Source organism: Pseudophryne corroboree, chromosome 9 (assembly GCF_028390025.1).
Source record: "Pseudophryne corroboree isolate aPseCor3 chromosome 9, aPseCor3.hap2, whole genome shotgun sequence".
NCBI lineage: Eukaryota > Metazoa > Chordata > Amphibia > Anura > Myobatrachidae > Pseudophryne > Pseudophryne corroboree.
The window spans coordinates 274,530,284-274,556,118 of NC_086452.1; the positions used below are offsets into that span (position 1 = coordinate 274,530,284).

The 25,835-nt window shown below is 45.8% G+C and overlaps 1 protein-coding gene across 3 annotated transcripts in view; it reads right to left on the reverse strand.

Annotated features, from left to right (window-relative positions):
• Positions 1 to 25,835, reverse strand: part of UCHL5 (ubiquitin C-terminal hydrolase L5) — a 667,016-nt gene that overhangs the window by 136,753 nt on the left and 504,428 nt on the right. For all 3 annotated transcript variants that reach the window (XM_063940312.1, XM_063940311.1, XM_063940310.1), the window contains one exon: positions 5,508 to 5,571. In XM_063940312.1, the coding sequence (XP_063796382.1) occupies positions 5,508 to 5,571 (64 nt within the window). The remainder of the gene's footprint in view (positions 1 to 5,507; positions 5,572 to 25,835) is intronic.

Sequence of the window (25,835 nt, forward strand, 5' to 3'; positions counted from 1 at the left end):
GTAAAAACCCCTGTTACGTAACGGAGGAGGTACTGGAACCACATACACTGTCCGCAAAAGTTTTTGAATAGCCTCCCGCAAGGTATCTTTTGCTGCGGGTAAAACTTGCATGCCCGATTTGAAAAATCTGTGAGGAGGGAGTGCTTGAAATTCCAGCCGGTATCCCTGGGAAATTAGGTCCCTCAACCAAGGATCCCAGCAGGACTTTGACCACACGTGGGCAAAGTGTTAAGGCTAGAACTCACTGGAAAGTCACCTTGTCGTTGGGGTCAAATGTCACGTAGAAGGCTTAGCGGCAGGTGATCCTTTGTTCTGGTCCAGGGAGGCAGCAGGTGCAGGTTTACGGGACTTACCATAAGGTCATCTGGTATTGGTGGAGACCCCTCAGCCCCTGCCTCTGAACCTTCCCACATGAAAGGACTGCAAGGAGGGTCCTGTGTAAGAATCACAACCAAAAACTTGAGTGTTTCCTCAACCGTGCACTGCTAAACATACGAAATGGGACAATAGTGGTCATTCCGAGCTGTTCGCTCGCTGCCAATCAAGTGAAAAAACTGCAAAAATGCACATGGTACACAGCACGCATGCGTTAAGTACTTTCCCACAAAACTTTGTAGATTTACACAAGCTCGAGCAACGTTTTTACATCGCTCGAGTGATCGTAGTGTGATTGACAGGAAGTGGGTGTTTCTGGGCGGAAACTGGCCGTTTTCAGGGAGTGTGCTAAAAAACGCAGGCGTGCCAGGTAAAACCGCAGGAGTGGCTGGAGAAACGGGGGAGTGGCTGGCCGAATGCAGGGCGTTTGTGACGTCAAACCAGGAACTAAACGGACTGAGGTGATCGCAGACTAGGAGTTGGTCTGGAGCTACTCAGAAACTGCAGGGAATTATTTAGTAGCAGTTCTGCTAATCTTTCGTTCGCTATTCTGCTAAGCTAAGATACACTCCCAGAGGGCGGCGACCTAGCATTTGCAATGCTGCTAAAAGCAGCTAGCGAGTGAACAACTCGGAATGAGGGCCAATGTGTGTTATGCAGATTGTCTCTTACGACAACAGTGGTATGATATATACACAATGGGATTGGTTATACCCAATGGATCTTCTCACAGTCCCTGAGATGATGTCCTTTAATCCTCTAACGGTGATTTGTTCTTTGAATCTCCGTGGGTTCGAATATGTAAGAGAGGAAAAAAACAACAGAAATCCGAGCTTAGTTCCTCATGTCTACTGGATATCCAAATAGTGTTGGTGAAAGGAGACCTATTCCTTTTCCCTTATGTGGGGGTGGTTACTTTATGAAAAAAAGTTCTATGGGTTCACCTTCGTGATAAGTAGGAGATTCAAAGAACAAATCACCGTTAGAGGATTAAAGGACATCATCTCAGTCAATCTGCATAACACACATTGTCCCATTTCATATGTTTAGCAGTGCGCGGTTGAGGAAACACAACATTTTTGGTTGTGTAACTTGGAATAGGGGTGTTGAGTGACATTCAGAGTCTACCTCGACTGCTGCCGCACAGGGCGCAGTGCTTCTCTATTCTCTTTGTTGTTCCTGTGTAAGAATGTCTAGCAGGTGGTGCAGCCGACGGCAGATAGGTAGACTTACCCACCATTGCCTGGGAGATCCATTTATTTAATTTGTCGCCAAACAAGCCATCACCTGTAAAGGGAAGATTTTCCACCCCCTCTTTGGAATCAGTGTCCGCTGACCATTGACGAAACCACAGAGCTCTGTGTGCCGAAACAGCCATAGCAGTAGTGGCCATTTATCGTACACAATTCTTTTATAGCCTCGCTCATAAAATTTGCAGAATCCTGAATATGTTGCACCAGAGTAATGACCTCATCCTGTGGCAGTGTGTCTAATCCATTAATATTATTATCGGACCACTTGACTACTGCCTAGAAATTCAACCACAAACAATTATGGGGTGCTGAGCTACACCTGCTGCCGTATATATTGCCTTGAGAGTGTTCTCAAGTTTTTGGTCAGCCGGCTCTTTTAGGGATATAGCACCTGGCACCGGCAGTACCAATTTCTTAGACAGTCTGGATAAAGACGGATCGACTGACGGGGGGTTTGCCCATACCTTCCTGTCCTCAGCCGGGATGGGAGAGGTAGTTAAAAAATCTCAGAGGAACTTTAAATTTCTTATAAAGGTTTAACCATGCCTCCCTGGCTAGAGGGTTTAATTCTTTAGACACAAGAAAAGTGACTGAGCTCTTTGGTCTACCATTAAATTACAACTCCTCATCTGGTTCTGCCTCCTGATCCGGTATGTGAAGAACCTCTCTTACAGCATAAATGAGGTCTCCACCCCAGGGGACAGAGTGCTGTCCTCATCCATATCATCATCATCATCCACATCAGGCTGATCAGAATCAGACTGGAGCACCTGTGGCAATAAGCGTTTATGTGAAACCAACAGAGGGGGCTGAGAAGCCTTTTTGGTATCTGCTGCTTTAGCCATACAATCAATAGACTGTTTCAACACCTGTCTCTCCATTTTACCTGCAGCTAATTCTGAATTTACATTCTGAATCATGCTTTTAAAATTATCTAACCAGTCAGGTGCCTGTGAACTGTGTCCCTGTGGAGATAAGGAGCACTGTTCGCACATGAGGGACCCCGCTGATGAAGAGGTAGCATTACAAGTAGCACATATAACCAAGTCCACAGTCATATTTACACAACTGTAATACAGCGCAGCTCACTGAAAACGCCTCCATGCAGACCCTAGAGAGTCCCTGGAGTAACACTGAGGAATGGAGACCAGCACACAAAACACAGCAGCACAGTGTGCAAAATTAGGTGTACAGTACAACCTGATAGAAGTGCAGTGGTGTTACTGCTGGTGTACTCCCCCTGCTATGACCTCATGGTACCAGTACAGAGTCTGTAACCGCGTGGGTCCCTGTAGAAGCAGCCTTGATGATCTGCAGCAGCAGGAAATGGCGCCTTCCTGGTCCCGCTCCAGGAAGCCCCACACCTTGCAATGGTGTGCGGTCCTCTCAGTTTTATACTGGCCATGTTAACAAACATATATAGAGATATCAGTACACACAGACCCTAATGGACAGTGAGCACTGCGGGTCATGAGCCCTGTGCCAGTCCAGTCTGCAACGGGCACCCCAGCTCATGACCACCGCGTGACATGCCAACAAAACAGCTAACCGGGACCCCGGTGTTAACACTTACCGCACCTATCGATCTTCAGCATCTGTTAGAGGGTGGCGGCTATCTGCTGGTATGGGCACATACACTAACAGTGTGTGAACAGCACTTCAGGAGCTCAGTGTCCTGTCAGCTGGGATTACAAACCATTAACCCTCAGCAGGTTGGTTCAGTCCTCTCTCTAAGTCCCACGAAGCAGGTAGACTGGTTGCCAGTCAGTATTACTTGAAAATAATAAACTAAAACAAAATATAAAGGAACTCTCTGGAGCACCAGAGAAATGTACCTAGCTCCTTGGGGACATTTTCCTAAACGGAGTCTGGTAGGAGGGGCATAGAGGGGAGGAGCCAGCATACACACAAAGGTTTTAAAGTGCCAGGCTCCAGTGGACCCAATCTATACCCCATGGTACTAAAGTACAATTCCCCAGTATCCATTAGGACGTAAGAGAAAATAAAAAACTAAGAAATCACATATACATAAGTATTTACAGCCTTTGCTCAATACTTTGTTGATGCACCTTTGGCAGCAATTACAACCTCAAATCTTTTTTAATAAGAGGCCACAAGCTTGGCACACCTATGTTTGGGCAGTTTCACCAATTCTTATTTGCAGCATCTCTCAAGCTCCATCAGGTTGGATGGGATGCATCGGTGCAAAGCCATTTTCAGATCTCTCCAGAGATGTTCAATAAGATTCAAGTCTGGGCTCTGGCTGGGCCACTCAAGGACATTCACAGAGTTGTCCTGAAGCCACTCCTTTGATATCTTGGTTGTGTGTTTAGGGTCGTTGTTCTGCTGAAAGATGAACCGTCGCCCAAGTCTGAGGTCAAGAGCGCTCTGGAACAATTTTTCATCCAGGATGTCTCTGTACATTGCTGCATTCATCTTTCCCTCTATCCTGACTAATCTGCCAGTTCCTGCTGCTGAAAAACATCCCCATAGCATGAGGCTGCCACCACCATGCTGCACTGTAGGGATGGTATTGGCCTGGTGATGAGCGGTGCCTGGTTTCCTCCAAACATGACGCCAGGCATTCACACTCTCATCAGACCAAAAAATGTTGTCTCTCATGGTCTGAGAGCCCTTCAGGTGCATTTTGGAAAACTCCAGGCAGGCTGCCATGTGATTTTTACCAAGGAGTGGCTTCCATCTGGCCACTCTACCATACAGGCCTGATTGGTGGATTGCTGCAGAGATGGTTGTCTTTCTGAAAGGTTCTTCTCTCTCCACAGAGGAATGCCGTAGCTCTGACAGAGTGACCATCAAGTTCTTGGTCACCTTCCTGACTAGGGCCCTTCTCCCCCAATCGCTCAGTTTAGACGGCCGGCTACCTCTAGGAAGAGTCCTCCATCTTCCATTTACGGATGATGGAGGCCACTGTGCTCATTGGGACCTTCAAAGCCGCAGATATTTTTCTGTACCCTTCCACACAGTTTGTGCCTCGAGACAATCCTGTCTCAGAGGTCTACAGACAATTCCTTTGACTTCATACTTGGTTTGTGCTCAGACATGCACTGTCAAGTGTGGGACCTTATATAGACAGGTGTGTGCCTTTCCAAATCATGTCCAATCAACTGAATTTACCACAGGTGAACTCCAAATAAGATGTAGGAACATCTTAAGGATGATCAGTTGAAACCGGATGCACCTGAGCTCAATTTTGAGCTGCATGGCAAATGCTGTGAATACTTATGTACATGTGATTTCTTCGTGTTTTATTTTTAATAAATTTGCAAAAATCTCAAAAAAGCTTTTTCCACATTGTCATTATGGGGTATTGGGTGAAGAATTTTGAGGGAAAAATGAATTAATTCCATTTTGAAATAAGGCTGTAACATAACAAAATGTGGAAAAAGTGAAGCGCTGTGAATATTTTCTAGATGCACTGTATATTATTTATGGTCTGTCATCATTGGTTTTTATTCTAAGACAAAGCCTACAAAAAGGGAAAGAATTTTGAACTCATTGTTTGGGGGCATTTCACAAATTATAGAAAGTCATGGAGCATTGCCATAGCATGGCTATTTTATGGCCAGTTCCTGCCCCCCGCCTGAAACTGTGACGTAATACATCATATTGATGGGACAGGGACACAAACAATAGGAGTCCTAATGACGTATCAGGCAGCCCTGCAACAGTTCTACAGTTCAAGGTAAATGCAAATGTCATGGGGCAACAATAGTGCCGCCCTCTAGGCCCTGGGTAGTGGCAGTGTTTACACTCTCCTAGTTTACAGCCCTGTCAAGTTATTAGGGTTATAGACTAATGAAAGCATTTTAAAATCAGGATGGATCATGTTAAATGATCCTTTTTAGAAAGGGCAATTACTTTTGCATTCGCTGCTCTATAACAGGCTTTACCACACTGATCCAGTCATCTTGATTGCATACACCTGCATTGAGAAAAAAAACAAAAAAAAAAAACACAACAATAAATCTTACATTCTGTATATCATACAAAGGAGAATTATAAAAAATAATCATGTTACATGTCTGGCACATGCTATAAACAGAAATTGTGTCTATTAGTAAAAATATCTCCAAAATTGATTTAATTGAACATATAAAGAATTCTGAAAAAAGTGTATTTACTGCCTTGCACTAACAATACATTTGGAAAAGTATCTTGTAGACAACATTTTGGTCAAGGTTTTTTTTTTCCTGCAATGTGTATTTCTAACAAACCAAAACAGAATTAAAACAGTGCACATTTATTAGGTGCAAAAGGGAGTACCCTGGAGAAAAAATCATCCAACAGTCAAAATAATACATAGGAAAAACATCACCAAGAGAATCTGTGGGCAATCAATATTTAATTAATATGAGATGAAACCCTCCTAATATCCAACTCTTCAGTCTTCAATATTGATACTGTTAAATAACTCAGAAAACTGGAAAAAATAATCACAGAGCAATAAGCTTCAATTATAAATGGATCACATAGAGGTGCTATTGGATTTCCTACCAGATCTGGTAGACAAACTTTTTATTGTAGACAAATGCACATCAGGGAGAGTGGGTTCAACCCTATTCAATGAATATATTCCGGATGTCTCTACCTCCTCCAGAAATAAGCCTCCATACACTCTGCCTGTATACCCATGGGGAATGAACAGATAACTCCAAATAGTGTAATACCGTTTTATTCCAAAATTGCATACAAATACAAGGCAGAGATATATTGGACTCTCCCCAGATATTGTCTACTTAGCAAATAGTAGACTTAAGGCAGTGGTTATTAAGTCAGGTGTCCCTGGATTGCACAGTCCAACAGCCAGGCAGGGTACTCACAATATCCAAAATAGAATCCTCCTCACTAAAGTGTTTCAATACCGTATGTGTTTCTTCCTCAAGGCATGAGGAGGGAATGTCCCTTAGCAGGTTTATATACCCCTTAAACAATTAAAATAGTAATACCTATTTTCAGACACAGACCAACTATCTCTGTCTTATATTTGTTTTTAATTTGGAATTAAACAGTATTACACTATTTGGAGCTCTGTTCATTCCCCATGGGTATACCGGAGGAGTGTATGAAGGCTTAATTCACTAGGAGGCTGAAAATCAGGAATATATTTCTTGAACAGGGTTGAACCCGCTCCCCTGATGAGCATTTGTCTACAACAAAACGTAGACCATTATATCTGGTAGGCAACCCCATAGTACAGCTTAAATCATAGAATTTGGGGGTAATTTTGATCCTATAGTATTATTAACCTTAATAACCACAATTTCCACTCATTTCCAGTCTATTCTGAACACCTCACACCTCACAATACTATTTTTAGTCCTAAAATTTGCACCAAGGTCACTGGATGACTAAGCTAAGCGACCCAAGAGGGCGGCACAAACATCTGGCCCATCTAGGAGTGGCACTGCAGTGTCAGACAGGATGGCACTTAAAAAAATTGGCCCCAAACAGCACATGATGCAAAGAAAAGAGAAAAAGAGGTGCACTGTGGTCGCTGGACGGCTAAGCTAAGCGACACAAACACCTCAATATCACAGGAATTATTTGTTCTAATCAATAGTATTATTGGTCCAAATCACTAAGAAAATGACAAAATCACTGAAATTATTCGTTCTAATCAATGGTATTATTGGTCCAAATCACTGGAAGAAAATTACAAAATCACTGGAATTATTTGGCAAGATCACTGTAATTAATAATTATAAATCACTGATATTAATTGGTAAAATATCGCTATCACCTGCCTAGAGAAGTGGAATCTAGATGGGATTTTGTACCGGGGACACAATAACTTCATCAATTGTCTAAATCCCACTGCACTAATGGCGGAAAATGGGCACACGTCTAACAGCGCACTGATTATACTGAGAACTGATTATACTGATCACTGATGATGCTACGGAGAACTGACACTGAGAAGCGAGAACAGCAATGGACTATTGTACTGTAGTATACTGGTCACCACAACGCAGCACTGACACTGAGCACAGATATTAAGCACTGATCAGGATACTAGAAGTGACACAGAGCTGCAAGATACAGCAATGGTCTACTGTACTGTGCTACTATATACTGGTGGTCACCACAATGCTGCACTGTACTACTATATACTGGTCACAACAATGCAGCAGATATTGAGCACTGATCAGGATACTAGAACTGAGTCTGACACGGAGCTGCAAGATACAGCAATGGCCTACTGTACTTTACTATATGTATACTGCTGGTCACCAAAATGATGCACTGTCCTACTATATACTGCTCACAACAATGCAGCACAACTATGGAATGGATACTTGCAGTGACACAGAGCTGCAAGATACAGCAATGGCCTACTGTACTGTACTACTATAATTATATACTGGTAGTCCCCACAATGCAGCACACTGAGCACAGATATTACCAGGTGTATCTCACACATCGCTCAGTACAGATTACATGATGTATAATCACCAGGTGTATAACAAACATCGCACAGTACAGTATACAGGGTGTATAATTAATTACCAGGTGTATCACACACATCGCACAGTACAGTATATAGGGTGTATAATCCCAAGGTGTATCTCACACATCGCCCAGTACAGTATACAGGGTGTATAATCACCAGGTGTATCATAAACGTTGCACAGTACAGTATACAGGGTGTATAATCCCCAGGTGTATCTCACACATCGCTCAGTACAGATTACAGGATGTATAAAATCACCAGGTGTATAACGTAAGTCGCACAGTACAGTATACATACTGGTCACAACAATTCAGCAGATATTAAGCACTGAGCAGGATACTAGAAGTGACACAGAGCTGCAAGATACAGCAATGGCCTACTGTACTGTACTATATGTATACTGCTGGTCACCAAAATGCTGCACTGTCCTACTATATACTGCTGACAATAATGCAGCACTGAGATAGTATACTTGACACAGAGCTGTAAGATACAGCAATGGCCTACTGCACTGTACTATATGTATACTGCTGGTCACCAAAATGCTGCACTGTCCTACTATATACTGCTCACAATAATGCAGCACAGAGATAGTATACTTGACACAGAGCTGCAAGATACAGCAATGGCCTACTGTACTGTACTATATGTATACTGCCGGTCACCAAAATGCTGCACTGTCCTACTATATACTGACCACAATAATGCAGCACAGAGATCGTATACTTGACACAGAGCTGCAAGATACAGCAATGGTCTACTGTACTGTACTACTATAATTACCTCAGTCCCCACAATGCAGCACACTGAGTACAGATATGGAGCGTTTTCAGGCAGAGAACGTAGATATTTTCAGCACACTGAGCACAGATATTTGCAGCACACAGAGCACAGATATTTGCAGCACACAGAGCACAGATTACAGAGCTTTTCAGGGAGAGAACGCAGCCACATCAATCTCCAATGCACGAGTGAAAATGGCGGCGACGCGCGGCTCTTTATATAGAATAAGAATCTCGCGAGAATCCGACAGCGGAATGATAACGTTCGGGCGCGTTCGGGTTATCCGAGCAAGGCGGGAAGATCCGAGGCTGCCTCGAAACCGTGTAAAATAGGTGAAGTTCGGGGGGGTTCGGATCTGAGAACCGAACCCGCTCATCTCTAATTTAAAGCTAATTTTTTTGCTATATAACCATTTCCCTGCCTCACTTTCTTATGACTGAAATTTAAGTCCAACATTAATGGTCAGATTTTTTTTTTTTAAATCGATTTTTTGGGATTGTATTTCAGTGGGAAAGAATAAAATTTCAGAGCTGTAATTTTGTTTGGGAATAGTTATATACTCAAAGATTTGCCAAACAAATCGAGTTATCTATTTTACCTACTTTTTTTTTTTTTTTTAATTAGAGAACTTTGAAATTACTTGTTTTTCCATTTTCACCTAAATTAACCTTTTATCTCTCTGGTGGAGGACCTGATAAAGAGCAGAGATTACGCTCATCCATGTGTTTTTCGACAAAGCTGCATTTTTGACAGGGTGGAAAAACGTCACTTCAATTGAATATTTGTGTTGAAAAGTTCAGATTATAGGCGGAAAGCGCTGCCTTTCCACCCTGTCGAAACTTCTGACTCTAATTTAATACTTCCCTTAAAGTAACGGGAAATCCATGATTATATTCCCTTACACAGGGTCTGGAACTACAACAGTGCTGACTATTAACCATAAATTATGCACAGTATATAGTACATTATTCCTTAAAATACAAAAGTTTCCTCTTTAACAAACAATTGCAAAAAGTCCATACACCTTTATTGATATTGTATGTTTTTGAGAAAGCGTGGAATCAAGATAAATCATGTCAGATATTTTCTCACATTTATTGTGACCTTGTAACCAACACAATTTAAGTGAAAAATATATTAAACAAACCTACAATAACGTGGGATTCAAAAGTATGCACACACTTTCATAACGGAGCTGTAGCTGTGTTCAGTGATCCAATCACATTCAAAGTCATGTTCAAAAGGTAATTAGCAAAACTTGCCAACAATAAAAGTGATTGTTATTAAGGAATCCGGTCTGAAGGTCGACAATGTTTAGGTCGACCACTATAGATCGACAGTCACTAGGTCGACAGGGTTGGAAGGTCGACAGGTCAAAAGGTCGTCATGAGTTTTTCAAAATTTTTCTTTTTTTGAACTTTTTCATACTTAACGATCCACGTGGACTACGATTGGAATAGTAATCTGTGCTGAGCGAAGCGAGGCACCTTGCTCGAAGCATGGCCGGCGAAGCAAGCCATGCGAGGGGACACAGTGAACTAATTGGGATCCCGGTCACTCTACGAAGAAAACGAAACAAAAAAACAACAAAAAACTCATGTCAACCTTTTGGCCTGTCAACCTAGCACATGTCGACCTCGAAACCCTGTCGACCTTCCAACTCTGACGATCTAGTGACTGTCGACCTACAGTGGTTGACCTAGACACTGTCGATCTAATGATCCACACCCATTATTAACACCAAATAAAGATAAGCTGCTCCTTTAGGAAATCCTTTCCTGGTTTGTTACTATATCCTAATGGGATAGCCATGGTCCACAATAAACTTTGAAAACATCCAAGGAATCTCAATGTTGGACTATTCAGGGGAGAAAAGGAGAAAAGGAGATTTATGGTAGACTTACCATTGTTAAATCTCTTTCAGCAAAGTACATTGGGTTCCACAGGGAAACATCAGGTGTAGAGATGGATCTTGATCCAGAGGCACCAACAGGCTAAAGCTTTAGGCTGTCCCAGGATGCATTGAGGCCTCCTCTATAACTCTGCCACCAGGCGCTGGAGCTCAGTTTTGTTAACCAGTCCAATGTAGGAGCAGGTAAAAGAAGATGCAAATGTTAGTCACATAGAACCACATTATCACGACAGGAGAAGGGACCAGCGGCTAATGCCATACAAACCCATAGAAGCTAGGTGCGTCAGGGTGGGCTCTCTGTGGAACCCAATGTACTTCGCAGAAAGAGATTTAACAATCGTAAGTCTACCATAAATCTCCTTTTCTGCAGCAGGGTACATTGATTTCCACACGGAAACATCAGGTGATGTCCTAAAGCAGTTCCTCAAGGGAGGGGACGTGCCTTAGAGGGTATGAGAATCCGGCGTCCAAAGGAAACATCCTGGGAGGTGGAAGTATCAAAAGGTATAGAACCTAATCAACCTGTTCACAGAGAACCACGTAGCCAGCTTGCACAATTGTTCAGGGGACGCGCAACGGCGGGCCGCTCAAGAAGGTCCAACAGACCGAGTAGAATGGGCAGTAATAGCAGCAGGAACTGGGAGTACAGCTTGCGCATAAACTTGTGCATTCACCATTCTAATCCATCTGGCCATATATTGCTTATTCGCAGGCCAGCCACGTTTGTGAAAAGCAAACCGTACAAAAAGGGAATTTGACCTCCTGATAGAGGTAGTCCTCACCCCATATATATGGAGAGCCCGTACTACATCCAAATACCGCTCTTTGGAGAATAAAGCAGAAGAGATGAAAGCCAAAACCACAATGTCTAGGATAAAGTGAAAAGATGTCATCACCTTAGGCAAACAACCAAGGCGAGTTTGAAGAACTGCCCATTCACGATGAAGCATCAGAGAGGGTGTAAGACAGGACAAATTACCTGAGTCACACCCTGCTAGCAAAGGCAACAGCTAGTAAGAACAGGACCGTGCCCCATAGCCATTGAAGGGTCACTGACACAAGAAGTTCATTGAGACTCTTGCAGGGCATTTAGGACAACAGACAGGTCCCATAGAGCCACAGGAGGGACATAGAGAGGCTGAATCCGTAAGACACCCCGAGTGAATGTATGAACGTCAGGTACAGACGCAATCTTTCTCTGAAACCATACCGACAAGGCAGATATAAACCTTGAGGAAGGCCAGACGAAGGCCTAAGTCCAGGCCTTGCCACAAAAAAGCCAGAATCTGGTCAACAACCTAACAGTGAACAGGACGGAATCCAGGTCACTAAGTCAAGCGGTGGACACTTTCAGTCCACTAGGTTATATAGCCCCTAAGATCTGTAAGCGTCAAATTTCTTATCAGCACACCAGGTGAAGTAAGAATTCCATACCCTGTAATAAATCCGTCCAGAAGCCGCTTAGTGAGCTTTCAAACACAGTATGGAAAACCGCCTTGGAGATTCTCTGGCTCTCAGGAGTGATGCTTCAAGAGCCACGCTGTCAAACCAAGCTCTGGACACCAGGGCCCTGTACGAGGAGGGCTGGGCACTGATGAAGTAAGAGAGGACGCTCTGTCAACATACCCTGCAGGTCTGAGCAACTAGAGGTATTTATTTTTCTTGAACTTCCGCTGAACCCTGGGCAGGAGTGAAACTAGAGGGAACGTATAGGGCAGCCGAAGTTCCCTGGAATGGCTAGAGTGACCACGAATGCTGCCTTAGGATCCCTGGTCCTTTATATGAAGACCAGAACTTTGGTCTTCGGATCAGGTCTACATCTGGTAGGCCACATTCGTCCACTAGGAGTTGTAAGACTTCTGGATGAAGACTACACTCTCCGGCGTGTACGCCCTGACGACTGAGGAAGCCCACTTCCCAGTTTAGGACAGCCGGAATGAACACTGCCGATATTGCTGGCAGATGGTGTTCTGCCCATTGAAGGATTTCTGGCAATTCCATCACTGTCATGCGGCTTTGAGTGCCACCTTGATGGTTATATATGATACCATGGTAGCCGAATGACAATACTTGAACAGGCCTGTTCTGCACCATAGACAGGGCAAGAGATAATGCATTGAATACTGCCCGCACCTCCAGATTGTTGATCGGGAGGAGTGATTCCTCCGTAGTTGAAGAGAGTGTTGCCCCAAAACCGCATCCCATCCATTCAGACTGGCATCCATAGTCAGTAGGACCCAGTCGGGGATCCAGAAGGAACAGCCCTCGCGTAGTTGCTGGACCAGCAGCCAACAGGTCAGCAATAGACTACCCTCCGGAATCAACGTGATCATGTGAGACCTGATCAGATGTGGTAGGCCATCCCACTTGGAAAGGGTTAACCTCTACAGAGGGTGGGAATGCAAGTGAGCGTACTCTACCATGTCGCAAGCCGACACCGTCAGACCAAGGACTTGCATTGCTGAGTGTATCGACACTCTGGAGCGAGGAAGGAAGCATCTAATCCTGTCCTGAAACATCAGGACCTTTCCTGGAGACAGAAACAGCTGTTGACTGTGTGTATCCAGCAGTGCCCCCCAGGTGCACCATGCTCTGAGCTGGAACCAGCAAGGACTTCTTCCACTTGATGAGCCACCCATGGGCTTCTAGGAAGCTTACCTGCAGCTGCAAATGACTGAGGAGGACATCATGGGAGGTCGCCAGAATCAGCAAGTCGTTCAAATATGACAGGATCCTGACTCCCTGCCGTCATTACAGCCATGACCTTGGGAAAAAATATGAAAATGGCAGAGCCTGGAACTGATAGTGGAGGTAGCCATGAGCAAACCACAGATACTGCTGATGCAACATGGCAATAGGTATATGCAGGTACGCACCCTGTAAATCCAGGAATACCATATAGTCTCCGGGTTCCATAGCCAGCACAATTAGGCACAGTTTTCCACACAGAACTTGGACACTCATACAAACTTGTTGAGTGAGGAGAAGAATAGTCCAGAAAGACCCATTTGGTTTAGGACTAGAAACGGGGCCGATAGTAACCGCTGACTCTCTTGGACAGAGGTACCGGCACTCCCACTCCTGTATCCAGGAGGGAACTTATTTGCAGAGTTTGCGCCTTTAACGAATCTGAAGGGATAACCGTGGAGCAGAACTGGCGAGGGGGATGTCTCCTGAAAGAGACTACGTACCCGTGAGAGACCAATTACAGCACCCATGCATCTGAAGAGTCTTCAACCAGATCCGTGTGAACTGTAGAATTCGGCCTCCCACCTTGGGGTCGCCTAGAGGGAGGCCTGTCCCATCATGCAGCAGGCTTTTCTCTAGAAGCAGGCTGATGGGCAGCCCAGGATTGTTTGTCCTTGGGCTTTGTGGTTATGGGAGCACGAGATTATCTCGGGTATGCCTGACCTTTGCTTGCCCTTGAGGCCGAAATGTGCAAAAGTGGTACCTTAAATCTTCTGCGCAGAAGGAGTAGTATGTGGGAAAATAGGATTTTAATTACCTGCCGGTAAATCCTTTTATCGTAGTCCGTAGAGGATGCTGGGGTTCACATTAGTGGGGTATAGACGGGTCCACCAGGAGCCATTAGCATTTGCAGGTGTGGGCTGGCTCCTCCCTCTATGCCCCTCCTACCAGACTCAGTCTAGAAACTGTGCCCGAGGAGATGGACATCTTCGAGGATTATACACAGATAGTGGCAAAATTCATACCAGCTCACACATACAAGGCACATCAAGCTAACGAACTTGAAAAACTTCAGCAACAGCTGAAACATTACTTACCTAGTAATAATGCCGTACACAACTATCAACAAAGTTGTACTGAACCAGATAACAACTGCAGGAAAACAAAGCGCTGGGCGGGCGCCCAGCATCCTCTACGGACTACGAGAAAAGGATTTACCGGTAGGCAATTAAAATCCTATTTTCTCTTACGTCCTAGAGGATGCTGGGGTCCAAATTAGTACAATGGGGATGTACCAAGCTCCCAGTACGGGAGGGAGAGCGCGGAGGCTCCTTCAAAACTGAATGACTGAACATCAGATCATCAGAGGCCAAAGTATCGAACTTGTAGAACTTTGCAAATGTGTTCGACCCAGACCAAGTTGCTGCTCGGCAAAGTTGTAATGCCAAGACACCCCGGGCAGCCACCCAGGAAGACCCCACCTTACGAGTAGAGTGGGCCTTAACAGACTTAGGACACAGCAATCCTGCCGTAGAATACGCATGCTGGATAGTGAACCTGATCCAGCGAGAGATAGTCTGCTTAGAAGCAGGAAACCCAATTTTCTTGGGATCACATAGAACAAGTAGTCTCCGATTTTCTGTGACGAGCCGTCCTCTTCACATAGATCTTCAGAGCCCTTACCACATCTAAGGACCACTGGCACCACAATAGGTTGGTTGATATGAAATGCTGACACAACCTTCGGAAGAAACTGCTGACGTGTCCAGACCTCATCTTTATCTGCATGGAAGATCAAGTATGGGCTTTTACAGGACAAAGCCCCCAACTCCGACACACGTCTAGCAGAAGCTAAGGCCAACAAAGTGACAGCCTTCCACGTAAGAAACGTGACCTCTAACTCTTGCAGAGGCTCAAACCAGTCAGATTGGAGAAACTGCAACACTACGCTAAGATTCCATGGCGCCGTAGGCGGTACAAAGGGAAGCTGGATGTGCACAACTCCCTTCAAAAAGGTCTGAACCTCAGGGAGGGCAGCCAATTGTTTCTGGAAGAAAACGGTTAGGGCCGAAATCTGGACTTTCACAGATCCCAACCTCAGGCCCATATCCACTCCTGCCTGCAGGAAGAGGAGAAACCGTCCCAGTTGAAGCTCCACCGTAGGAAACTTCTTGGACTCACACCAAGACACATTTTTTACAAATACCATGGTAATGTTTAGACGTTACTCCTTTCCAAGCATGTATCAGGGTAGGGATAACCTTGTTCGGAATGCCCTTCCGAGCTAGTGTCAGGCGTCAACCTCCATGCCGTCAAATGTAGCCGTGGTAAGTCCTGATAGGCGAACGGCCCCTGCTGCAGCAGGTCCTCTCGAAGAGGAAGGGGCCTCAGCTCTTCTTGTAGTAGATCCAGAAGGTCCGCGTTCCAAGCCCTTCTCGGCTAGTCTGGAGCAATAAGGATCGCTTGAACCCTTGTTCTCCTTATGAGTTTTAGGATTCTTGGGATGAGTAGGAGTAGTGGAAACACGTAAACCGACTGGAATACCCACGGAGACACCAGGGCGTCCACTGCCACTGCCTGTGGGTTCACCGACCTGGAACAATAACGCCAAAGCTTCTTGGTGAGATGAGAGGCCATCGTGTCTATATGGGGTAATACCCAAAGGTCTGTTATTTCTTTGAACACCTCCGTATGGAGACCCCACTCCCCCGGATGGAGATCTTGTCTGCAGAGGAAGTCTGCTTTCCAGTTGTCTACTCCCGGAATGAAGATTGCTGACAGCGCTAACGCATGTTTTTCTGCCCAGAGGAGGATTCTTCTTACCTCTGACATGGCAGCTCTGCTCTTCGTTCCGCCCTGTCGGTTTATCGTTGTCCGACTGCACTTGAATAACCCTATTTCTTAGAAGATGGGCCTACTTAAGAAGACCGTTGGATACGGCTCTTAATTCCAGAATGTTGATCGGTAGGCCGGACTTCCAGAACTGACCACCTTCCTTGGAAGGTCTCCCCTTGAGTGACTGCGCCCCAGTGGTTTGCATCCAGGGTTAGAAGGATCCAGTCCTGAATCCCGAACCTACGGCCCTCCAGAAGGTGAGGTAATTGGAGCCACCAAAGGAGTGAAATCCTTGGCCTTTGGCGACAGGCAAATTCTCAGGTGCATGTGCAGATGAGATCCTGACCACTTGTCCAGGAGATCCAGTTGGAAGGACCGAGCATGAAACCTTCTGTACTGGAGAGCCTCTTAGGAGGCCACCATCTTTCCCAGAAGGCGAATGCATTGATGATCCGACACCCGGGCTGGCTTCAGGACATCCCGGACCATTGTTTGCATCATCAACACTTTCTCCAGTGGAAGAAATACCCTCTGTACTTCTGTGTCGAGGATCATCCCCAGAAAGGACAACCTCCTGGTTGGTTCCAAGTGTGATTTGGAAGGCTCAGAATCCAACCGTGGACACTGAGAAGATCAGTCATAAGAGCAATGGACCGCAATAGTTTCTCCCTGGACGATGCCTTTATCAGCAGATCGTCTAGATAAGGAATGATGTTCACCCCGTTTGCGAAGGAGAACCATCATCTCTGCCATCACCTTGGTGAATACCCTTGGTGCAGTTGAGAGGCCGAATGGCTGGATCGGAATGTGGAGGTACGCATCCTTGATATACAGGGATACCAGGAATTCCCCCTCTTCCAGACTTGATATCACCGCTCTTAGATACTCCATTTTGAACTTTAACTCCTTCAGAAAGAGGTTTAGTGACTTTAGGTTCAGAATGGGCATGACCGAACCATCCGGTTTCGGTATCACGAAAGGGTTCGAATAGTAACCCTTGTTGTGCATATGAGGTGGTACGGGCACAATGACTTGTGACTCTACCAACTTCTGGACGGCGGCTTGTAGGACCGTCCTGTCTGACAGCAGAGCTGGTAAACCTGATTTGAAAAATCGGTGAGGGAGGCGATTTTTAAACTCCAGCCTGTACCCCTGGGACACAATATCCTGCACCCAGGGATCCAGGCCGGATGACACCAAGACATAACTGAACTGCCCGAGTCTCGCTCCCACCGGCCCCACCTCCGTCCCGGCATGTGGAGGACTTTGGTGTAGCTGACATAGGATTCTGTTCCTGAGAACCTGCGTACAGGGTTTCTTGAACTTGGGCGTACCACCCCCCACCCCCCAACAAAAGGTGGTGTTGGACGGCATGGCCTTTCTGGGCTTCGTAGTCCGAAAGAGCTGTGATGTAGGTGAGGAAATCGGTTTCTTCGGAGCAGGAGCAGCAGAGGGAAGAAACGGAGACTTACCCGCTGTAGCCGTGCAGATCCACGCATCTAGCACTTCCCCAAAGAGAGCCTGACCTGTATATGGTAGGGACTCCACACTTTTACTGGATTCTGTGTCGGCAGACCATTGACTTAGCCACAGTCCTCGCCGCGCTGAGACCGACACGGAAGAAATTCCTGCAGCCATGCAACCCAGATCTTTCATGGATTCCACCAGAAATCCCGCTGAATCCTGAATGTTGCGCAAAAATAAGTCAACATCATCCTTATCCATAGTATCCAAATCTTCCAAGTAAGGTGTCAGACCACTTTACTATAGCTTTGGCAATCCAAGCACTGGCAATAGTGGGATGCAGTACTGCCCCTGAAGCCGTGTACATGGATTTGAGCGTATTATCAATCTTACGATCAGCCGGCTCTTTCAAGGCGGTAGATCCCGGAACAGGCAACACCACCTTTTTTGAAAGTCTGGATACTGATGCCTCAACAATAGGCGGGTTTCCCTTTTTTTCCTATCTTCAACAGGGAAAGGAAATGCCACCTGAACCCTCTTAGGGATCTGGAATTTTTTCTCAGGGTTTTCCCAAGCCTTTTCAAAAATAGCATTTAATTCTTTTGACGCAGGGAAGGTTAGCGAGGCTTTCTTATTCTCAGTGAAGTAAGCCTCCTCTACCTGCGCAGGTGGTGTATCATTAATATTCAACACATCCCTAATAGTCTCTACCATCAACTGCACCCCTTTAGCAAGAGATGCTGTCCCCCATACCCCATCATCACCGTCAGGATCTGTATCAGTGTCATCCCGCATAATTTGTGCTAAAGGACGCTTATGGGAATACACAGCGGGGGGGGGGGGGGGGGACCTGAGGTACCAGAACTGGGCCAGACTGCCATATTCTGCAGCACCTGGGTAGCAGATTCATTTTGTGCAACCCTATGTGAAATATGAGAAATCATAGTTTTGATAGAGGATAACCATTCCGCCTCCCTTGCTGGAATCTGTGCTAAATCAGTGCAATCCTGATTACATGGAATGGGATCATCTTGAGAGGACAAGTCCTCTGCAGCACATGACACAGAGTCCCTGGTCATTGCTAGTGGTGACCACAAACACTCCATATACATATAGGGGATACAGACAGAGTTTCTCCCCAAGAATGGCAAGAGAAACACAGAGATTGGAGCCAACCCACACACAGCTTTTTATACATATAAGGGAAACTGCTTATGAGCACTGACTGTGTACCTTAATAGGTTACACAGCCGTATTGCAGCCCCTCCCCTTCTACAACCCCCTGGTACCGTGAGATAGCTGGAGATTGTTGTGGAGGAACTTGCTTCTTTCCTGGACAGCGCTGTGCAGGCAGGAAAATGGCGCTGAATGCTGCTGGGTCCGCTTTGAGAAGCTCCGCCCGCAAAATGGGGCCGTCTTCCTGCTCTTCATAGGATTATACTGGCCTGAGGATTGATGCTGGCTGAGATCCAGGGACCCCGACAGGCTGCGTGACCAGTGTAGGGTGCAGGCGCTGGCTCAAGGCACTCCTCACAGCGCCGCACAATGTACCACTGAGCATCCCGGAGCGCAGGTAATACTGCGCTCCTACCCTGATGCCGCCATGTTCACACCGGACACCCGCTTGTTAGGGGGCTCGGTGACTCACTCGCCACAATCTTCCGCCCTGCAAAGGGGTGGCGGCATGCTGCTGGGGTGAGCGATCCCCTGCGGCGTGGAACGATCTATCCCCTCTGGAGCTCAGTGTACAGTCAGCGGAGACAGTGGCTAAGACCCCGCAGGGCAGATAATGCTCCCCCCTAAGTCCCTCACTGCAGGGAGGCTGTTGCTAGCAGCCTCCCTGTAAAAACATTAAACTCTAAAAAATTACTTTTACTAAGGAAACTCTGGAGAGCTCCCCTAGCTGTGACTGGCTCCTCCGGGCACATTTTCTAAACTGAGTCTGGCAGGAGGGGCATAGATGGAGGAGCCAGCCCACACTCTCAAACTCTTAAAGTGCCAATGGCTCCTGGGGGACCCGTCTATACCCCATGGTACTAATGTGGACCCCAGCATCCTCTAGAACGTAAGAGAAAAAGGCAATTTTAGCAACCACCTTTTCAGACACCAATTTATTTAGATCTTCCCCAATTAAGATGACCCCAGTAAAGGGGAACACTTATTTTGGAGTCCAGTTCTACATTCCATGACCTCAGCCACAGATACGACGAGCCAGGACGGACGTAGTCGATGCCTCGGTTGCCAACACACCTGCCTCAAGGGATGCCTCCTGATGAAGTAGGCGGTGGTGTTATTGTGAGACGGGTCATGTCTGGCATTGTCAGATATATCCTCAGGCAGCTCTTCCTCTAATGCCTGAACCCATTCTTCATTCCTTGTGCAGCCCAAGAGGCCGCAACAGTGGGTCTATGTACAACCCCAGTAAGGGAGTAAATAGACTACAGGCATTCCTCCACACCCTTATCTGTCGTTCCTTCAGAGAAGTGACAGTGGTGACAGGCAGAGTGGATAACACCACTAGGTGGGTGACCTGAGGATCCACCGGTGGTGAAATCTCCTATTTGTTACATAACCCTGCAGAGAGAGGATAATGAGCCAAGGCCCTATTAGACAGAGGGAATTTCTTCCCTGGATTAGACCAGGGTTCCTGCCTGAACCGAATAATAGATTTTTAAACACCTTCTGCTGTTTTAACATATCAGTTTTCTTAGCCACAATAGTGGAATCCTCATCATCAGTGATTTGTAGGATTTGCTTAATAGCAACCACAAGGGCAGGGACATCATTTTGCAATGGAGAATCCTCGTCAGAAACATCTGTGCAGTGTCTGACCGGACCATATGCTCCCCCTCCTCTTCAGATGAAACATCCAAGAAATTAGAGGATTGTGAGGAGGAAGCAGTCCGCTTAGATGACACAGAGACACGAGAGTGACCTGGGGTAGATTCTTGCCTAACTAATGAATGCGCTATTTGCTGCAGCTGGTTAGACAAATATTCTGCCTAAGGCGGAGTAACCATAGGGACATTTTATGGCTGTAATGGCACAGGTGGTCCCATAGGGGACATAAGACATTCCACCGGAGTACCTAGTAGGTTTGCGAATGCAGCCTAGGTTGACTCCTGATTAGTTACAGGAGCTGCGGACTGACTGGGAAATGTATGACTCAGTACACAAACTACCATACAAAACTTCCCCCTCTGGTAAATCTTTGACGCATGCTCTGCAGGATGCTGGAGCACTCCCAGATTTACTGCCCTACATATTCGACATTATACACAAATGCAACATAGAGCGGTTTAGTACGATGAAGCCAGAGTACAATACCTGCGATTAAATCCTTTATTATGTGACTGAGTACCCAGTACACAAGACCTGCAATTAAATCCAGTATTATGTGACTGAGTACACAGTAGAATACATGTAATGGGTAAATACTGTGACACATTATAAATGACCCTGACGCACCTAGTTCCTTAGGGTACAGAATATAGTGATAAATATACCTGGGAAACACTGAAAGTGAATCCATATAGCAGATACAGACACAAACAGTCCCATTTACAATGCAAATAGTTATTACGACAATAATATTGCACTGGAACAGTAATTATCTATCTATCTATCTATCTATCTATCTATCTATCTATCTATCTATCTATCTATCTATCTATCTCATAGCACGGTCCTAGACCGGAGGTATATATCAGAACACTCGTACAATATATCCTGTAATAGGTACACTCTTCCTTAACTAACGCTGTCTGTATAAAGACCTGTAGAACACTCAAGTGTTTGTAAAGGCACAGCGCTGTATACAGGTGGCTTTACAAGGGAGACTTTAACCTGCAGTCCTGGAGACCAAGCGCAGCTATGCATATAAGATGGCGCCCAGCATCTCAGTGAGGGAGTGAGAGAGAGAGAGTGTGGCAGCACCAGGGTCGGAAAAATCTGCTCAGAGATGGTGCCCTGTGCCGACTCCCATATACTGGTCCTCACAGCCTGGTAATATGGAATCTATTAAACTGGGCGTTAGTACACCCGACCTGTACTCTAGATATAGTGGTGTTCCTGTGCATAACAGTGTCCACGCCAGCATCGCAGTTGGTCTTCCTAGACTGTGACCAGAACACGATTTAATAGTGGGTCTCGCCTGGGGGACCCTTTTATGTCCTCTCTTCGTAGCAGCCATGCGAACCAGGAGAGTGTCTGCGACTATGTGCCTATAGCCGGAGAGCCTCCATCGCAAGTACCCGGGAACTGAGCCGCGGGAGTATGCGACGCCGCTTAGGAGGTGACGGAACCGCAGCACTTAATGTCACCCTGACATGTAAGTGCTGCGGCCTTTAAAGTCTTCTTAAAAAGCTTATTAAGGGCTGCCCAGCGCAGCCCTCCTGTTAGTAACCTTCTTCCTACATGCACCAACTCGAAACTGAGCTCCAGTGCCTGGAGGCAGGGTTACAGAGGAGGCCCCAATGCATCCTGGGACAGCCTAAAGCTTTAGCCTGTTGGTGCCTCTGGATCAAGATCCATCTCTACACCCACTGTTTCCCTGTGGAAACCAATGTACCCTGCTGCAGAAATAGGATTTTTTTTACCAAAACATTTTATTTTATTGAAGCAAAAACATTACTCAGGCATATTAAATATCACATGTAAGCAAGATACAACAAAACAATATCCAGACTATGGATCTACACTAAAAAGAAGGTCTACAGTCAATAGATCTACCACTAATGGTAGACATGCATGCATTAAGGTTGACAGGGTCAAAAGGCTGACATGACAATGGTAGACAAAGTTTTTTCTTGTTTTTTCTTTCAACATTTCATACTTTACCATCCACGTGGACTACGACTGGGAATAGTAACCTATCTGGCAGGGGATATGGGACTCCAATGGGGTTTGTTTGTAGCAGAAAAGTGACAAATTCCCCCCCCACCCCCAACAAAAATATACGTTATGGTGAGAACTTACCGTTGATAATGGTATTTCTCTTAAGTCCACAGGATAACAGTGGGATATGCTGGAGCGACAGCGGATTGGCAACAACCGATCAAAGCTTTCTGGCCTCCCAGGATGCAACGGGCCCGTCCATATATCCCAGCCCACTGGCTCAGGCAAATCAGTTGTATTCCAAAGCACAAGGCAGGAGCATCATGCAGAACCCTAATCAGGTGATAAGAACACACATGCACACCCTTCCATACAAAAAGGAAGAGGTTAGTGAGTAAAAAGATGTTCAAATCAGGTGAGTTAGGATGGGATCCCTGTGGAACCTGTGGACTTAGGAGAAATACTGTGATCAACGGTAAATCCTTACCATAACGTATATTTCTCTGGCAGGGTCCACAGATTATCCACAGGATAACAATGGGATTTCCCAAAGCAATTTAGTGGTGGGGACGCTCCTGATTGGATATAAGAACCTTACGCCCGGATTCAGCATCATTAGAGGCAAAAGTATCCAAGGCATAATGTCTAATGAATGTGTTAATGGAAGAGCATGTGGCTGCCTTACATACAATTTCTACAATTTCTTCATTAAGGTGGAATTTAGACACCACCTCAGGAAGATACCCAGACCTAGTTCTGAGAACTGCTTTATCTGGATAAAAAAAAACAGAAAGGGGGAACGACATGGCAGTGCCCCTAAATCTGATACTCTTCTATCTGATGCCATAGTCAATAGTAAGAGCACTTGATCTGTTAACCATTTAAGATCCACTTTATTAAGTGGTTCAAATGGAGCAACATGAAGAGCTTTATGGACTTGACATAAGTCCCACGGTACTGTAGGCGGAACAAAAGGAGGTTGAATGCGCAGTATTCCCTGGAAAAAAGTACGCACATCCTGTAAGTTGGCAATTTTCTTTTGGAACCATACAGTCAATGCCAATACTTGCCCTCTCAAGGAAGCCACCTTTAAACCTTTATCCATTCCTGCCTGAAGGAATGCTAAGACCCTGGAAACTCTGAAAGATTTCGGGTCCACATTTCTTTCACTGCACCAATGAATATATGCTTGCCATATTCGGTGATGGATGTTGAGGGAGCAGAAATGGAGCATGTATCAACATTCTCTGCAGATCTGTTTACCAATGTCTTCTGGGCCAAGCCGGAGCTATTTGAATCACGGCACCCTTTGCTTGCTTTATTTTCCTCACCACCCTGGGTAATAGGGTGATCGAAGGAAATATATAAGCCAGATGAAAGTCCCATCTCACCGACATAGCGTCCACCAAGATCGCTCTGGGATCCTTTGTTCTTGACCCGTATGCGGGCACTTTGTTGTTCAGACGGGACGCCATGAGAGCTCTCTCTGGCAACCCCCATTTGTCTACTAGAGTCTGAAAGACCTCCGGGTGTAGAGCCCATTCGCTTGCTTGAATAGTGTTTCGACTGAGAAAATCTGCTTCCCAGTTTAGGACTCCCGGAAACAAACACTGCAGACAAGGCTGGATGTTCTGCCCACTTTAGTATGCGACTTACCTCCTTCGTTGCTTTTTGGATGCGAGTTCCTCCCTGGTGATTGAGGTACGCTACTGCCGTTGCATTGTCCGAGCGGATCTGGACTGGTTTTCCTAGAAGAATGTCCTTGGCCTGAATCAGTGCCATGAATATGGTTTGAAGTTCCAACAGATTTATTGGCAGGCAACTTTCTTCTTTGGTCCATTGTCCCTGGAATCACCATTTTCCAGACACTGCTCCCCAGCCCTGAAGACTGGTATCTGTTGTCAGGATTTCCCAATCTGGTATCCAAAAGGGTCTCCCCTTGTCTAGATGAGATGTTTGTAGCCACCAGGCTAATGACTTTCTTACTTTTACTGAAAGTACCATCGTCTGTTTCTTTATTGTCTGATGTACTCCATTCCATTTGGCAAGAATCAGACGCTGCAGAAGTCTTGAGTGGAATTGTGCATACTCCACCATGTCGAATGTTGACACCATCAAACCCATCACTCGCACTGTTGCGTGAATGGATACTGTTTGACTGTGTAACAAGTCCTGAATCCTTGACTGTACCTTGGATATCTTGTTACAAGGTAAAAATACTCTGCAGACCTGAATCCAGTACAGCCCCCAAGCGAGTCATCTGTTGTAACAGAACCAGAGATGATTTTTCCCAATTTATGAGCCACCCGAGCCTCTGCAGACATGTTATTGTCTGTTGGAGATGACACAGGAGCAATTCCTGCGACTGTGCCAGGATTATAAGGTCATCGAGGTATGGAAAAATTCTTATCCCCTGCTTGCGGAGATAAGATGCCATAACCACCATAATCTTGGTAAAAGCTCTGGGGGCTGTGTCTAACCAAAAGGGTAGGGCCTGGAACTGCTGGAGGATAGCGAACCTGAGATAACACTGATGGGACAGTGCTATGGGAACATGTAGGTAAGCATCCTGAATATCCAGGGATACCATATAATCCCCTGGTTCCATGCCCAAAACTATGGAACGTAAAGTCTCCATGTGAAACCGCGGTACCCAAATGTATTTGTTTAGCATTTTGAGATTGAGAATGGGCCGAAATGACCCATTTGGCTTCTGAACCAAAAACAGGTTGGAGTAAAAACCCTGTCTTCGTTGTGCAGGGGGTACTGGAATGACTACTCCTGACTGCAGCAATTTCTGAACTGCTTCTTGCAAAGCCCTGGCCTTCGTCTCTACCCGAGCGGGCTGGTGCAGAAGAACCTTCGAGGAGGATGCTTCTAGAAGGGATAAACATAACCTAGAGATACTGCTTCCTGCACCCAGGCATCTGTTGTAGACTGCTGCCAGATCTGTGCAAACTGAAGAAGTCAGCCCCCTACCCTGGGATCCCTCAGGTGGAGGCCCGCACCATTAGGCTGATGGCTTGTCTTCTGGTTTGGAAGCCGGCCCTCTGGTAGCCCAAAGCTTTTTTGACTTACCAAACTTATTGTATTGGGGCTGCTTGCAATCACTTTTTCCCTTTGCTTTTCCTTGGGACTGAAAGGACCGGAAAGCCGGACCCTTAGGTTTGGAAATATATGTGGAAGGAAACTTGACCTTCTTGGAATCTGCTTCTGA